General features: G+C 48.6%; 1 protein-coding gene across 2 annotated transcripts in view; it reads left to right on the forward strand.

The window, feature by feature from the left end:
* Positions 1-6193: 6193 nt before the first annotated feature.
* LOC133354668 (zinc finger protein ZIC 5-like) overlaps positions 6194-17449 on the forward strand; it is a 46985-nt gene continuing 35729 nt past the window's right edge. For both annotated transcript variants that reach the window (XM_061571704.1, XM_061571714.1), the window contains exon 1: positions 6194-6496. In XM_061571704.1, the coding sequence (XP_061427688.1) occupies positions 6366-6496 (131 nt within the window). In that variant the 5' untranslated portion in view covers positions 6194-6365. The remainder of the gene's footprint in view (positions 6497-17449) is intronic.

The following is a 17449-nucleotide window of genomic DNA, read 5'->3' on the forward strand; positions in this document are numbered from 1 at the left end:
GCTAACAACATTCAACGGTTGTGACAGTCGTACTCAACGGTTCATGGACAACACTGACTTATAGTGACTTCAAACTTGAAGGCACTGCAGTAGCGGCGGTATGCAAGCACAGGGTGACGCGTTCTTCACTGCCGCTGTCAGAGACGTATCCAGCGTGATAGCAGTGGCTCTAAAGAAGAGCAACTGCCCAAACCCTTCTCTTCTGAACACTGGACACTGTTTAGACACACTGCGTATTTACATACCTAATACTGTATATAATGTTGTACACATCCTTCATAGTATATCTTTGGGTTCATTCATCCCATGCATATACGCACATAGTGTTATTTGGGTTGTTATTATTATAGTGTTATTAGGTTTGTAATTTTGATTTTTTGTTGATTATTTGTTAGACATTCTATTGTAATGTTGTGGAGCTGACAAGCATTTCGCTGCACCCGCTATAACATCAGCTTCACTGTGTATGCGACCAATACATTTTGATTGATTATTTTATCTGCTCATCAGCTCAAGAACGACGATGGGGCCGAGTCAACTCCCTCCATCATTGGTCTGACTTTTTAAGGCTATTAAAAGGTTCGCACTCATTACACGCAAAGTGCCACAAACAGTGGCGGCTCCTGCAAAATCTCTCAGGTGGGGCAAATGTCTGGATGATTGATAAGGATAAGGTCCACCCATGTAATGGATAAATTAACAGCTTAAGCATGTAAAGGCAACTTCACTTCATTAATATTAATGAAAAATAAAGTGACTCTTACAATACATCTTGTTTGTTTATATACTCACTATTAAAACAAACCACTCAAGTTTATTTTATTAAAGATTCCACTAGGTAGCGATAAATTATATTGTTGGATGAAACGTGCTTACGTATGATGACGTAAGCACGTATGATGACGTAAGCACGTTGGGGCTTGCCCTCCCGGAGCCATAGAGAATGCATTGGAGCGCCCCCGTTCGAAAAAAAACATCTTTGAATGTAAGTCTATGGGGCCACTCGGGGCGATTCTCAGCCGGAGTGAAATCGCCCCAAAAGAGGCGGTACTCCACAGAACGTAGCATGACGCTGATTGGACTATATCCAGAGGCTGCAGTGACGGCTAGCGTGACTGTGGTTGAATGACATTGGTGGTGCGTCGCCCAATCGCCCTAATGAAGAAACCGCCCCTGGCCACAAATGAGCCACAATACCTTGCTGATCCCGTCAAGGAGCATAAACCATCATCACGCAAACTCGGGTCATCTTCGCAGCAGCGGATTTTGGTTATTCACCGAACAAAGACGATCACTGCATCGGGCGCTTTTAGATGCGCTTCTGCGGCCGTCTGGAATGCTCTCCCTTCTGATAAGCCACTGGAGCTATGCACTTTTAAGTCTAGATTGAAAAACTAATTTCTTTACAACTGATTTTTTCTATTTCGTTTGTTGTCCTTCTCCCGCACCTTCAATTAACAGGGTTGGCTACGTACGGTGTAAAATAAGTTCAACATACGTACATACATACATTCTTAGTTTTGTTGCTTCAGTTTGACTCACATCTGTTTGTTCAATATCATTCCTTTTTACATCAATACACCTTTCATGTCTCGTGCTGCATGTTTCCTTGAACTTGATTATGGATGCTCGCTTTGGTCAGGCAGGCCACATTGTATACACAAGTTTTCCATGTTTTTTTTGGCAAAGTTTCACTTGAAACAGCCAATGACTTTTGGGACTTTTGTCTCGCCACCACGTCAAATGCAGGGGACACATTTCAAATGATCGGTGATGAACACAACACTGCCGGACCCGTTATGAGCGAACTCCACGAGGCCCTGTTTACTTGAAGCTCAGATGATGCTTCAAGTAGTGGCATACCATTGGTTGTTGGCATAGGCCTTGGAACAATTAATAAAATTGGGCCCCCCATGTCAATTTCCCCTCCCCTCTTCGTAGCCCGGCAGCTGGACTACCTCCGGGCCTGGGGGGTGGGGGGCATGGGTACAGTTGAACCCAAGACAAATTCCACCCCGGTGCAGGCTCATCGTCGCCTATCATTGTAATAAGCGTATCAATGTCTGTGCCTCGTGCATGTATGTTGAACTTCTTTCGCGCCTGCGCGTAGCCAACCGTGCTCGTCGTGGAACTTGTACGATCATAATGAAACTGATCGTCCCCCACGTGAATCGAACAAAGTGTGGCCGCACCGCTGCTGACACATTGAGCGTATGCTTGCTCTTGTCTTGACGTCATGCAGCCCAAACAAAACGGCGGGCACGCGATGAATTATTCAGATCGCAGGTGACAGTTGTTTTCACTGCGTCACTGTGCACATTAATATTCCATTTTAATGTACACATCGTGGATTGTACGTGGACGCGCTGCAAGCCTCTGTCGGTCGACGGTTGGAGGAGGGCCTCCCGCGCGGCACGATGGGTTTGTTGGGGTTAATTGACGCGACCTCGCCATGCTGGTCAGTGTGGCTTGGTGAAGATGGGGAGCATAGAGGTGCAATACAAACGTGGATTTTACTGCACTGCTCTCTTGCTATCCACAATGTAGCCACAAAGCCTGAGACGGCCTTCTGTGCATTTCTGATCATTTGGCCTTGTGGATTCTCTCCTTTAGTTTCCTTCCGTCCTCTGAAAGACGAGGTGGCTGTATTTAGATATCTCTACCTGTTGCTGCCTTGTACCAGCTTCCGTGCTTCCTTTACCTCGAGTATTATTGTTCGACATACATTTCCACTGTGCATCCTTTGATCCTCATCTATTTCTTGAACGGTGTGCTTGTGTGCATAATGCCAGGTTTGTTTGTTTTGGATCCAAACCATCAATTGCCTCTTAAATCTTTCTCTATCAGTGTTGCATCTTGTCCCACTCATTCTCTCACTGAATCATTTCATATTTTGCGTAGTCTCGATACTCGGGATTATTCCGGCAGCTCATTTTGTCGGAATTTGTGCCATACATCGTTATCGGCGAAACGTCATACTCGAATGGTAAATGTTGCGGGTTTGCTCTCCAACACACAACCGGTGTGCTGACCGAGTTACGAATTGGTATGTTTTATTTACGTGACAAACCTTACGAATTGATTGTCGGGTGGTGGCGGGTTTAACGACACGTTTATATTCACACGCTCTCACCAAAAAAACTGCCCTCTATTATGGACAGCTATAGTTCATAGGCCTTGGTTTTTTTTTGGTAAATATCTCTCGTGGACCATCTATTGCTGAGCTTCACAAAGGCTACCGCTGCGAATGTACGATGCTTCTCTCGATGTCTTCTCAACGGCTTCTATTTTGTGTCACTTGGCCTCCAAGGTACACAAATGTGTCGCCCTTTTTATAACCCCTTTCTTCCACCTTTGTCGTTAATTCGTCCTCTCGTCTTCCAGTCGTCATGAGCTTTGTCCTTTCCCTGTTGATACACAATCCAAATATTCTTCTTATGTCGGTGATAGGGTGCGCACCCCGTCTCCTCACCCCTAAAAAGACATCCTGAATGATTCTGTTAACTTTGTAACCACTCTGACTGCGCCTGCTGACTGGCTGTAGATTCTGTATAGCAACTTGAGCAACTTCTCTGCCATGCCGTTCCCTTCTCAGAGCCTGCCATAGCCCTTTCTGCCAGATGCCATCAAAAGCCTGTTTGATGTCAATGTCAAGTTATTCTAATATTTCCTATTATATTTGGCATGCTATTAAGAGATGTGTCTGATTGTAAGTAACTGGTCTATCATACTTCTTCCTGCTCTAAATTAAACTTGTTCATCTCCCAATGCTGTTTCTATGTACCTCAGAATTCTTCATGAACACTATCCCTGCTACACTTCACAGTCTGATTCTTCGATAATTATTGAACTCGCTCTTGTCTTCTTTTTTGCATATAGGTAATATGATCGCTTTTCCCTGCTCATTCGGTACTTGCTCCTGCTGACTAATCTTGCTTAAACGCTTGCGTGGCTTTCTTACACTTGCTTACCCAGCTTGAATATGCATTTGTACAATTCTTAATGAAATTAAAACCTTGGTTTTTTTGTCTTTTGTTTTTACCTATTCTTTGCAAAAATAAAAACATGTCGTGGGTTTTTTTTCCTGGCCAAAGCGGTTTAAGCCTTGGGCAAGTTCCATCACTGCCCCTGTCCATATAGTGGTATCCTGCTGACACTGGAGAAGGCCGATTGGTAAACCGTTTGTGGTGGAGTGTGTGTGCCACACCTTCAGTTCAAGAATGCGAGGGGGTTAAATGTAGTGCAAATGTTAGTCCACCATGCTATGAACCTGTTTGATTTCCATTCACGGCTAACATCAGTGGCTAATGATATCTGAACCGGTCCTAGATCCTGGTCACTCCTTTTCACCACCCCGCAATGACCAGCATGGACCTGCACCGGGAGGTCTAGAATACCCTTGAGAGGATATTTGGCCTACTCTTTCAGGCTGGCCAGACAGAGTAACCACACTGCACCCCGCCACATGCAGCCTCCCAGTCGACTTACTGGTGTACCCCTCTATACTGCAGGGTGAATAGAGGCAGGGGGGTTGTATAAAGTCGCTCATTGCAAGTCCAGCATGCTAACCATTATATTACGTCAGCATCCAATGTAGAATTGTGTGCGAAAAAATACTGGGTGTTGTGGAGGCTTGGGAGGATAGGTACAGCAGAGCAATTGTAGGCAATCTCTTGCACAACAGGAAGGGATGTGCTATTGCATGATTTTTATAGGCTGCACTTAGACAAACATCTCGAATTTACGCAACATTTCTCAGTATAGTACTTATTAAATTTCAGGACTGCAGGGGTGTTTGTAAAATACTGAGAATGCCAGATTTGACTCTCATAAGAACTTACTGTTTTGCATACTACCATTATCTGCAGAATATTCTATGCTCTGGAAAGCAAGACTCTCCTCAAACGTGTTCTGTGTCAACAAAGTTACACAATACATACACACACCTACTGGATTTAAGAGACACACACCCAACTTTATCTTTAACATACACTCAAGGGAAAAAAATGTGTCTTATAATCCAGAGAATATGGTAGAACCCTAGTAAATTAGTTTGGACACACTGCATTATTAGCTTGGTGACCTACGTTTTTTGATTGGCCATGGTCTCTGAATTTCCAAGTATAGCCAAAAATCCCAAATAACTGACATGGCATGAGGATGCCTTCATACAGTTGTGGATTGATACAAGGGTTCAAATACATTACTTTATTATATTACTATATTAAACATATCCTTTGCATTTAAACACATACTTAAATACACTATATAAAAATTAGCATTGCATTTTTGGGATTGCCATTGTTGCTACTTTATCATGAATAAATCAACAACCACAAAACAATCAGAAATCAGTCAATATGATGCAAAACACATCACGTTGACTGATAACAGCACTTAGACTTGCGCAGCATGTCTGTGTACTTATGTTGAAGTTATTTCGCACCGCTCGTAGTCAACCGTGCTAATGCGGAGGTGTCCACAGACGGGCATACCAGACGAAGGGGAGACCATCACGGAGATGGAGCGATGAATTACATGAGCTCGTGTGCAGGTGCTGGATGGATTGTTGCACCGAAGGACTTATGGAGACAATTTGGTCCAGCAGTGGACACAGATCAGAGCTGATGATGAATCCCAATTCAGAGAGCCATTTGCAGGTATGTCCGCCTTAAATCCAATTTAAGAGTCATGGGCATCTGCATATTAAATCGATCTTTTGAATGACATATTTCCACTTGTCACAAAGGCGCAACTTGGCATAAGCCCGTGCAAAGTTCAACGGATACAGTATAAAGGGCAGCTTTGTTTAACTGCGAATTTCACGCGCCGTGTGCTGTCGATGCAGGCAGAGAATAATAAAGCCAACGAGGCTGGGATCACACGCTGCCGAGGGCGCGTGACAGACGGATTCGTCGCTCGTGCAGTCGGCCCAAGGTTCACCTACAACGCGTTAACGTGGAACGGCGGGTGCTGCGTCTGGTGATACCCCGTGCATCTTCGCAGAGAATGCACAAACTACCCCCCCCCCCGCCACATGTAGCTTCTCTCTCGTCGTGCATTTTGATGATGGTTACATTCTGAAACCACCCCCCCCATATCTCACAACCGGTTCGGCCGGATGTAAATAGCCCAAGGGGCGGTTACAACTCTGTAATTTTTTTCCCACCTTCTACTTTTGCCCTTCGTGAAGAGAGAGAGAGACGAGAGAGAAGAGAGAGAAAACCCGCCAGCCAGACACTTTAAACAAAACAACACATCTTTGAGTTCCAGGCTGTGGACCGAGAGGGTTGCACGCCACTAACGAAGCGAATGTTATAAACCTCGAGACGGTACGATCGAGAGAGAGAAGAGAGAGAAGAGTGATGGCTCATCGCAAGAATCTTCAGTCGAGGCTCGCCAAGCTCACCAACTTCTATCAGTCTTTGGGCAAAGATGCGGATGCCGACACGGAGTCTGGCTCCGAGGCTGGATGGGAGCCCGGCTACAGTGACAGGTGAGAGGGGCACAGGTAGCCACAGGGCGGTGGGTCGGCCTCGTCGCTTCCTCCCTTCGCGACTTTTAAGGTCGCCCCTGTCGGCTCTTTCAAACAACAACAACAACGCGCACGAGAGAGAAGCGACTGCAAGCGATGTTACATCGGCCGCGTACTTTTGATCCGTGTCTTTCATTTTTGTCGTCGTCGGTTGTACAGATTTGATTGACGCGGCGTGAGTTTGGGGAGTTGTGAACCACCCATCCCACCCATTAGCCCTCGTGTGCCACCACAGTTGTCGGCCTTCGTAGGGTGCTTGCTGACACTCGCTACTCGCAAGCACTTGCCCCTGCAGCCTGTCGCAGGCTACACGGGGGATCTTTGTCTCATGGGGTCGTTCGCCGGCGAGAAATGATGATGGCGATTATTGTGATGATGAATGATAATGACCCTTAGGGGGTTGTACAGAGACGCACGCTTAGCGTTGAGAAATAATCTGAATTAACAACAACCTTCAGCTGTGACACAAGTTTTACGACGACTTGCGGTAACAAGGCAAGTGTTTTGCTTCACGTTTTGCCCTCCGAAGCTGCCGAGTGATCTGATAACGCTGTTAACCTTGTAAAAACATTCCTACTGTCACGTTTTCACAGTGTGTCTTTAAACCACCACCACTACCACGGGTCTACTGTACTGTTCAAATAGTTTTAAAATGCAACATATGTTCCCATTCTGCTTCAAGTAAACATTTAACTTTCGATTTAAAGCTTTCGTGACTGCAGGGATTCATCTTCTTGGTTCTTTCGGTAAAGTCACGTAGAGGCAGCAAGTGCAGCAGCAGCAGCAAGTGCAGCAGCAGCAGCAAGTGCAGCAGCAGCAGCAAGTGCAGCAGCAGCAGCAAGTGCAGCAGCAGCAGCAAGTGCAGCAGCAGCAGCAAGTGCAGCAGCAGCAGCAACTGCAGCTCCCTTTGATGCTATTAATCCTGCATAATGCACATGCATATGCAGTACTAATCACATTCCTGCATTTCACATAAATATGCTAAATTCCTTTTGATATGCAAATTCCTTTGTCAATGCGCCCAGCTTATATATATGCTCCAAGCTCGTGTGCTGTTTCATTCAGACTCTGTCGCCTCGACGGACCTGGTTTTCACCTGAGGACGGCTGCTTGCGTTGTGGCCGAAACGTCGTGAGAATTGTTTTATTATGTTTTATTATTTTATTACTTCCCTTCTACGTGACTTTACCGAAAGAACCAAGAAGAACATTTAACTTCTTTATATTTTAGTTTAATTTAAGTTCCCAAGTGTTTATGAAATCACATTCCACCAACAAGGGCAATTTGCCCAAATCATTGTTGATATTGCATATAGTTTTGGTACAAGGCCCCATGTATTATATGACCATGTCATGATTAAATCTGACATGTTATTTTCCATACATGTGAACAGTGGCGGCTCCTGCAAAATCTCTCAGGGGGGGCAAATGTCTGGATGATTGATAAGGATAAGGTCCACCCATGCAATGGATAAATTAACAGCTTAAGCATGTAAAGGCAACTTCACTTCTTTAATATTAATGAAAAATAAAGTGACTCTTACAATACATCATGTTTCTATACTCACTATTATTACAATCCACTCAGTTTCATTTATTAAAGATTCCACTAGGTGGCGACAAATAATATTTTTGACTGAAACGTGCTTACGTATGATGACGTAAGCACGTTAGTGCGAGCCCTCCCGGAAGCCATAGAGAATGCATTGGAGCGCCCGCCGTTCGAAAAAAAACATCTTTGAATGTAAGTCTATAGGAACACTCTGGGCGATTCTCAGCCAGAGTGAAATCGCCCAAAAAGAGGCGGTACTCCACAGAACGTGACATGACGCTGATTGGACTATATCCAGAGGCACAGTAACGGCTCGCGTAACTCTGTGGTTCAATGACATTGGTGGTGCGTCGCCCAATCGCCCTAATGAAGAAACCGCCCCTGCATGTGAAGAGGAGTCGTAGACTGGTTATGCACTTGCTTATTCTTCAACCCACAGCCACACTCGTTCCTAAAACCAACCCCGAACATGCGTCTCACAGCCCCTTTTAAACCCTAAATCCCTGCCCTCGTTCCCAATACACATCCTCGTCTCCCACGCCGGGTCCGTGTGACGTCTGTGCCTTTTAACCCTTGACCCCCGTCTTGTGGATTCCCGTGCATGTGATTGGTGCGTGCTATGCTGAGTGCGGAGATTTCATGTCTGCATGGTGCGAGTGCGTGAGGATGGCTCGCAGATCCCTTACATCACCCCCCCCCCCCCCCTTCCTTGAGACAGAGCCGTCTCCGGTTCAACAACTGTGTGCCTCGGCCGGTCAAAGCCAACTGCGGCCGGGCGCATGTAATTTCAGCAACAACAAAATGTGCAATAAAGGCAAAAGTAACACAACACAATTCCCCCTCCGTCCCCTTGTTAACAAGAGTGCCGCCTTTGTCGCAGACTTCCCCCATGATCCGATCCCTCGACCGAACACAACAGGGTTGCAGGGATGTCCGTGTCCACAGCTGCGACGAGGCGGCGTGAGCGTGAGCGGGTTAAGAGGCCCAGTCCTGTGGCCAAGTCCTCAGCCGATGCCGCGGCTGCGTCTTCAGCCACAGACGCCGATGGATCCGGTGCTGGCATCCCGGTCACCTGTAGTCCTGCAGGATGGGCAGTGGCTGCATTGTCAGTCGGACGTATAGCAGGCCGCGAGTGTGACAACCTCCTCCCAACCGGCCGAACTGACGATGAAGGTGGTGAAGGTGACGATGCTCTTAGGGGCAGCTCGGCCACGACGTAACGTTTTAGCCTAGAGGGGTGAACGTACCACCTACGTTTTCCCAACTGAATGCAAACACATTGAGGTCGCAATACCTGCACCACTGTGACCGGGCCCTGCCAGGGCCGGTGCAGTTTCGCTCACCTACGTAACGGTAACTGTCGGCAGTGTTAGCCAAGCCTGGTCACCCACTGCAAAGGGATCCGCGACCGGCGGCTTAGCCCGCAAGTGCTTGTTCGTAGCTAGTGCAGATGCGGATGCTGCCGAGGCCGCCTTGCGAGCCTCATGCGGAACGCGGCTGACCAATCTCTCGAACGCGATGGGACAGGGCGCAACTGTGCCTCAATCGGAGGGCTCGGCTCGCGTCCATACATCAAGAAAAAGGGTGAGTATCCTGTTGATGCCTGCGGCGCCGAGCGATAGGCCTTTAAAACCCCAGGGATGTGCAAATCCCAGTCCGTCTGCTGGTCATTGATCATCCCCGAGATGGTGCGGTTAAAGCATTCTACCATCACGTCCGTTTATGGGTGGTAAGGGGATGTCCGCACCCTCTTGACACCCAGCATGTCACACACCTCCTGCAAAAACTTGGAGGAAAAGTTTCTGCCCTGGTCCATCAGCAGCCACTCAGGAGCCCCCTTTTCAGCGACATACCCATTTACAAAAGCGTCCGCTGTGGATGCCACAGTCTGGTCGGCCAATGGGCAGGCAAAGGGCCAGCATGTAAAGTACTCCATCCCCACCAGTAGGTATCTACTTCCTCGGAGTGGCGGAGAAGGGGCCCAATATATCGAGGGCCACGAGCTCGTTTACCCGAAAAACTTCCTGCACGCAGAGTCTGCGCACGCCGATACCCCACGGATATCGGCGGACATGCCCAGCCAAAAATAGCGAAGGCGTAGCACAGCCTCGGTCTTACGGCTACCTAGATGGAGCAACTGTCGGGCGTGAACATTGGAGCATAGCTGACTCCGCAGGGAGGAGGGGCATCATCAGGACTTTACGGTTCACAGTCATATCCCAGCGCATCAACAAGCCTTCCCACATGAGGAAAAACTTCCCTTACGTGGGGAGATCGTCAGCACGTGCCGTCTCCGCCAGCCGGCGAAGTGGTGCTAAAGCCGCGTCTGCCTGCTGCTGGTCCCTCCATTCCCGCAGGGTGAGCCCCAAGTCACAATCAAGCGATACCGGCGGCCCCACTCGGTCCGTGTCTACAGCGCGCGGATCCGTTGCCGCAGGTGCACTTAACGGGGGCTGCCAGTCTAGACAATGCATAGGCGTTAGTATGCCTGATTCCTTTCCGATGCACCACTCGATACGTGTACTCTTGCAGCTGCTCGAAACATCGGGCCATCTGGCCAGTCGCTTGGTCAATGCGGAGTGAGTACTGCAATGCCGCATGATCCGTCCGAACAGTGAAGTCGCGGCCGTACAGGTAGGGCTAAAAGTGCTGAACAAAGTGGACAACATCAAGTAACTCGCGGCGCGTAACGCAATACTGCTGCTCGGCCTGCGACAAGACATGACTTCCGTCGGCAATGACAACCTCTCTGCCCTCCTGAATCTGGGAGAGAACGGCCCGATTGCCCACGTCGCTCGCATCCGTATCCAGCAGGAAGGGAATCGAAAAATCAAGGTATGCTAGGGGCGGCGCTTTTGTCAAACGCTGGCGCAGTGTCAAGAACGCGTCGGTCTCTGCCTGGCCCCAACGAAACGACTGTGCCTACGCCGTGAGCGCATGCAAGTGCTTAACGATGGGAGCAAAGTTCTCGACAAAACGGCGGTAATAGGATACAAACCCCACGAATCTGCGGACTTCAGGCACGGACATGAGTATTGACCAATCACGGACGCACGCCATTTTGTTGGGATCTGTCGCGACCCCTGACGCGTTAATGACATGACCCAAGTATTTTATGGAGGAGCGATGGCACTTGGAGGGTTTTAACTTGAGGTTCGCATCATGAATTTTCGAAAATACCTGTCACAACCGGGTTAAGTGCTCCTTGAATGTGCAAGCAAATATAATTACATCGTGCAGATAGATGAGACACGACTCCCACTGCAATCCCTTAAGTACCAGCTCCATCAATCGCTGTAAGTGGCATGAGCCGTCTGTAAACCCATCGGCAAACAGTTGAAATGAAAGAGACCTTGAGGTGTTCTGAAAGCTGTTTTCGGTCTGGATTCGGTATCTAGTGGTAGCTGCCAGAATCCCGCCAAAAGGTCAAGTGTGGAGAAATTTTTTGCTCCTGCGAGTGCATCCAATGAGTCATCTATGCGCGGGAGCGGGCAGGCATCCGCCAAGGTAACTTTGTTGAGCCGCCTGAAGTTTATGCAAAACTGCAAGGATCCATCCAATTTCTTAACCAATACAACCGGCGCCCCCCATGGACTCGTAGATGGCGCTATGATGTCCAATTCCATCATCTCCTGCACTGCCCGCCGCACATGCTCCTTCTCACTAGGACCCATCCTATAGGCATTCTGCCGAATGGGTGGCGCATCACCTGTATCAATGTGGTGCTCCATCAGCGTCGTGCGACCAACATTGTAGGGACCCTGACTGAACACGTCTGCGAAGTCACGCAACAAAGTCCTAAGCTCCCCCGATTCCTTTGCCAAAAGATCGGTGTTCCGTGCCAGGAGCGCGTCTATCCATGGCATATCCTCTGCGCCGACCGATGGACTGTCCAAATGCACATTGTTGACATTCTACGCCTCAGGGTTCGAATGCATGGGACTGACATTTGCAAACAAGGTCCCTTCCTAAACTGTAATGGGTGTGTCAGCCATGTTAAGGACCTGCAGGAACAGTGGCTGATTCTTGCACACAAGTGTATCAGCTGCTGCTAGGCAATGGCGACCCACCACCGATGGAACTGCGGAGACGACGAGCGGCGCATCTAACCGGGAAGTGACGAGCGAGATGCGATATCGAAGCGGCACCAAGGCCTGCGCACCAGGCGGGATCAAGACCGTAGTCCCGAATGCGCCTGAACTCACGGAAGCTGCTTTGGTTCCCCGTCTGGACGTAAGAAATACAAGCAACCCCCCCCCCCCCCCCCCCCGACTGGGTTTCGACGCAGCCTTCGCCCGACAGAATACGAAGGGGCATAAGCCCCAACAGGTCCGTAGGTCCGTGCCCAGCAAGCAGGGGACCGTGAGCACACTGGGGACCAATACCGGAGCCCGTACCTCCAGCTCCCCGATGCAGACCGGCACTACTACTTGGCCTATTATCCCCATACTTCCCCCATTTGCGGCTATGTACCTTGCCTGAACCAGCGCGAAATGACGCTGTCCCTCCAGTAAGAAGTCAAAGACGCGCAGGGATATGATGCTGGCCGAAGCACCCGTGTCAACTCACACGCGGACGCTAACTCCTGCCACCGAGCCTACCAACACGGATGTCCCAGCCGTGGCCGCCACCACCATTCTGGCCAAACGACGCCACTTATTAACCGTGTCTGGCCATGGCCCCCGGACCGTTAGTGGGAATCCTAGCCGCCCCCGAGGAATGAGATTCTTGATGGGGTGAACCTGGGGTGGATGGTTCCGACCGGGTGTCCGAGGTGTCGGCACTCGCCAGAGTTAGAACGGCCGCGGACCGAGGCTGATGATCCCGTCTGGTCGTCCCCGCTGCACTCGTCCTGCTGCGACATCTGTGGGCGATGTGTCCCTCACGACCGCAGCGATGGCAGATGCCTTCTTTGATGAGGTGCCCAGCGCCGGGGTCGGCGCTCCGCTTCCCGCAAGATCCTCGAATACTGCCGCTATGCCGCCACCGTCTCTCCCTCGTCCTCCTCCGCCGACGACGCGTGTCTGGTTGGGGGCCGTGGCAGCCCCTCGACGTCACCGCGATCCCATGCAATGTGTGCCCCACTTCGCACGGGTCCCACCATCTCTTCGTATAACCCATAGCGAGGTGTGGGCTTCCTCCTCCACCTCCGGCAGCATCACTCCTGCCTTCTGTGCGATGGCAAGGAGCCGCTTCGCCACCAGCGAGTCCAGGCCCGGCTCGTTGAGCCGCGGGAATGTGGCTTCTGCCAGCTTCAACAATTCCGTCCTAAAGACCAGGAGCGATTTAGATGCTTCCCGCTGGCGGTTTTTAAACTTCCGCCATCTCCTTGTAGACGCCCTGCAGGGATCTTCTTTTTGCAGGCTGAATTGTTGAACACTGCCAATGTGGGGTCGTCCAACACAGTGGGCAGCATTGTCAGGGCTTGTTCCTCCGTCCACTTAATTGCCCGGGCAGCCGTCTCGAACCGGCGGACGAAAACGCGCCATTCTCCTGATCTGGACGCGAACTTCTGTATCGCGTCCAGCTGGTAGCTCCATCCTGATCCTCCCTCCGCAGGCTGCCTCGGCTGAGTTTCGGGCTGAATCTCGCTCCCGACCTGTGTCCTTGTCCCTTGCCTGGTCAGCTGCTCTCCATTGCGCTCCAGTCGTTGATGTCCCCGGTGCAGCTGCTGTCGGCGGATATCGGGAGGACAGGGCAGAGTTTTCTCCCAGGTCCCACGCGGGACGCATGGTCGGCCGCGTCGCTGGTGCTGCTCCATCCCCTGATAGCTGCTGCGGAGTGCCTGGTCGGGAAGGCTGACCGTGGCTCCCGTCCTGTCGCTGGGGAGGTGGTGCGGCTGAAGTTCCCCCCGCTCGTTCAAGCTCAGGACTCAGCCGGCGAAGCAGCGCGGTTACTGCCTCTGGCAGCTAATCCATCCTCCGATCCCTAGAAGATGATCTGCAGTGGCGGCGGCTCTGGGTCTGCACCGCCGGGTTGGTGTAGGAAGGTGCCCACATGGGACGAGCAGCTGTCACGGATCCTGCCTATGAGCCGGGTGACGAATCCAAACTCGTCGGTTCCGTTTCCGAGCAAATCTCGTCCCGGGCACCTAGAGCGTCTTCTGGTTGAGTATCCACCGTTGGGATCTTGCATCGGCTGAGGCGAGATATCCCACCGCTGCCACCAGATGAAGATGAGTCGGAGACTGGTTACGCACTTGTTTATTCTTCAACCCACAGCCACACTCGTTCCTAAAACCAACCCCGAACATGCATCTCGCAGCCCCTTTTAAACCCTCTATCCCTTCCCTCGTTCCCAATACACATCCTCGTCTCGCACGCCGGGTCCGTGACGTCAGTACCTTTTAACCCTCGACCCCCGTCTACTGTATTCCCGTGCGTGTGATTGGTGCGTGCTATGCTGAGTGCGGAGATTTAATGTCTGCGTGGTGCGTGTGCTTGAGAATGGCTCGCAGATCTCTTATACATGTTTACCCCTTTATTTCCACGGTTTCTGTTTGTAAAACGGCGTTACTCCTTGTCTAACCCTGACATTCATTGTGTTACTAGCGTCATGCAGTCTCGGTGTAGCAGTTACATTCTTGTAAACAGTTTTTTTATGTTTTGATATTTGTTTTTGAGGCCTTGCTTTGTGAGACTGTGGATAATGACCGCCAGGCAGTGGTGGCTAAAATGCACGTGGCCTGCCATCTAGCATTGCATGGTGTGTGGGATAGAGTGTTGTCCTTCTCGCACGCATGGGTTTCCTGCGGATGCTCCCAGTGCTCTCTCGCATGTTAACACTCAAGCCTACGTGTTAAACTCAATAGTTGCCTGAAAAGAACGTACTATTAGAGGACAGCAGAGCTTTGGCAATATTGGTAACGCCGGCTCACCGCCTGTCTGCCTTTGGCTTGTCTGTGGCTCCTCGCCCCTCTTCGAGAGAGACCAAATAATGTACAGGCTAGGCATAATGCTAGAGATATGATCATTCATCATAGATTTTTGAGTCACATCTAAGTATAATTTGTTTTGTAAACCCTCCTCCACTTGACACAGCTAGTTAATAAGGTGAAAACAAGTGCCAATTTAATACTGCTTCAGAATGCCGGTGTGTTGGAGAGAGCTATCCACACATGTTTAACACTTGGGTAGTCCGACATTTGTCTGGTGGTCACAACCAGTATCATCAGACAGTTGCCAGAATTGTGAAGATGTTCTCCAGTTGTAGACCTTAAATCGGGTAGTGTGATATCATCGGTGTACGCCCACGAGGTTTTGCACTTACGCAATAATATTGGTCGCGAAAACCTGGATGTTAAAGAGCATGTGACGTTCATTTGTATGAAAAAATAAGTATCGGTTTTACCTCTTCTGCCAATAACACAGGAGGTGTTGAGATGTGCAAAAACTAAATAGAAAACCTTTTGCAAGGAATCAAGTCTGCATTAACCACACGTACTTGTGGTGAACATGCAATCAAACAAACTCTGATAATATATGCATTGTATTTGAAACTAATTGGCCTACACCAGAGACGGCTTTATTCATTTGTCTTTTCCAGAATCTGATTTATAGCACAATATGTATTGCAGTCGTCAATGATGTTGCAGTACGTACTCGATTCATTGTTTTGAATACGGCTGCTTTCCTGTTTCCACAATACATGAATGTGACATTTAATATCAAACTCATACACATTCAGTGTTATTGCCTTAATACGCATGACATCAGCCCTGACAGCCTGTAATTCTGCAATACATGACCTTCGTACATTTTACAAATAAAAAAATAAAACCTTTGCAAGCGGTAAAAATGTATGCAATATTTATTTGCATTGCCAATTGCAAATTATTAGGAATTAAATTATTCATCGATGAAACTAAAATATCTCTGACAACGAATGCATAGAATTGTGCAAGTAATAATAATTGAGAAAATCTATGCTTATTTTACGTGAGTGTTACTTCGAGGCTAATGAAGCCAACAACAATAACAAATGTGTCAATACATAGCAGGGAGTGAAGGGTGGAATATGAACGAGACTGTAAGAGCGGGACAAAAATACAGGAATCCAGTCATCTGTAAATTCCTGTAATTCGGGGATTCCCGAACGGTTCATGCCCATGGAGGTGGAGATACAATCTGCGTTTTTGCTGCAGACTTTTGGACTTCTTCTGGCAGTGGGTAATTCATCCCATAACTCCTGGCACACTGCTCTGGGGATTATAAGACAACTACAGTATGAAAAATAAGGAAATGGTTTATCCTTTATGGTAATAAAATAGGTGTTAAGATGTTAAAAACCAAAAAGAAACATTTTGCAGAGAATCAAGACAATTACAGTGCCATGAAATGCAGAGTGCTTTGAATTTAAAGCGCCACTACTGGGCACCTGTTAAAAAAAATCTTTATAGCTAACCAGATTCCTGCTCCAGTTAAAATTCATATTCTGATTGATTCTGAAAGAGGCCGTTTGGTATATCTGAAAGCAATGTCCGGATGTCTTGAAAGAGGTGGAAGGTGCCCACACTTTGCAGTCCCACACGACCTGCCAATCGACTTACTGTGGTGTTTACATAACCCAGCATTTCTACTGATGGGTGGGCAGGAGGCTGGGTGATTTAAAAAACGCACCCATTGTTTCCACTGCCCTATAATGTTAGAAAAGCTTTTCCATGATTGCCAACAGCCTCCATCCAGTGGATGCTCATACCACTCTACAACACATCCCTGACAACTACCACCTCTCCACGTGCTCTCACGGGAGTTGTCTATCTTCACGCAGAGCTTGGCAGGCGATTCCAGGTCTCCTCTATAGAGTCTTTCTCTCTCTAAAATCCTCCAGTTTTTATCCTGAAAAATCACTCTTCCGCTCTTCTGTTACATCCCTTATATGTTAGAGTGCCTTCCCACAACCGTGTCAAACTTATTCACATGAAGTAAAAAAAAGTTGTTCAATGCACATACTTGTATTTGCACTCAGAAGTGGAAAATACAGTATTTTGACCCCAGAAATAATCAAATTTTATGGGCTCGATAAATGTGGGTGGCTTGCATAAGGCAATTTAAACTTATCTAAAGGGGTAAAATGTACCATTATTAATTATTAAAATTGAGTTCAAAACACGAATTGGACCACAATGGGCAGGACCTGGACCAGGTTTATTTTATCATAACATCTTGAATTGTCACTCCGAGGCGGCGAGTCTGTGTAGAAAATGTCAGCTCGTTAGGGCGTCGTAGATCCGAAGATGTTAAGGGTCAAAGATTTCAAAGAATAGAAATGGACAACACGGCAGGTTCAATAAAAGTGTGTAAGAATAATACAAGTCAGCACTGTCATACGTCCTGTGTCAGCACTTCCCCCCTGTAATTAAAC

The sequence above is a fragment of the Lethenteron reissneri genome, chromosome 6 (genome assembly GCF_015708825.2).
Source record: "Lethenteron reissneri isolate LAM-NWPU_2019-01 chromosome 6, ASM1570882v1, whole genome shotgun sequence".
Taxonomy (NCBI): domain Eukaryota; kingdom Metazoa; phylum Chordata; class Hyperoartia; order Petromyzontiformes; family Petromyzontidae; genus Lethenteron; species Lethenteron reissneri.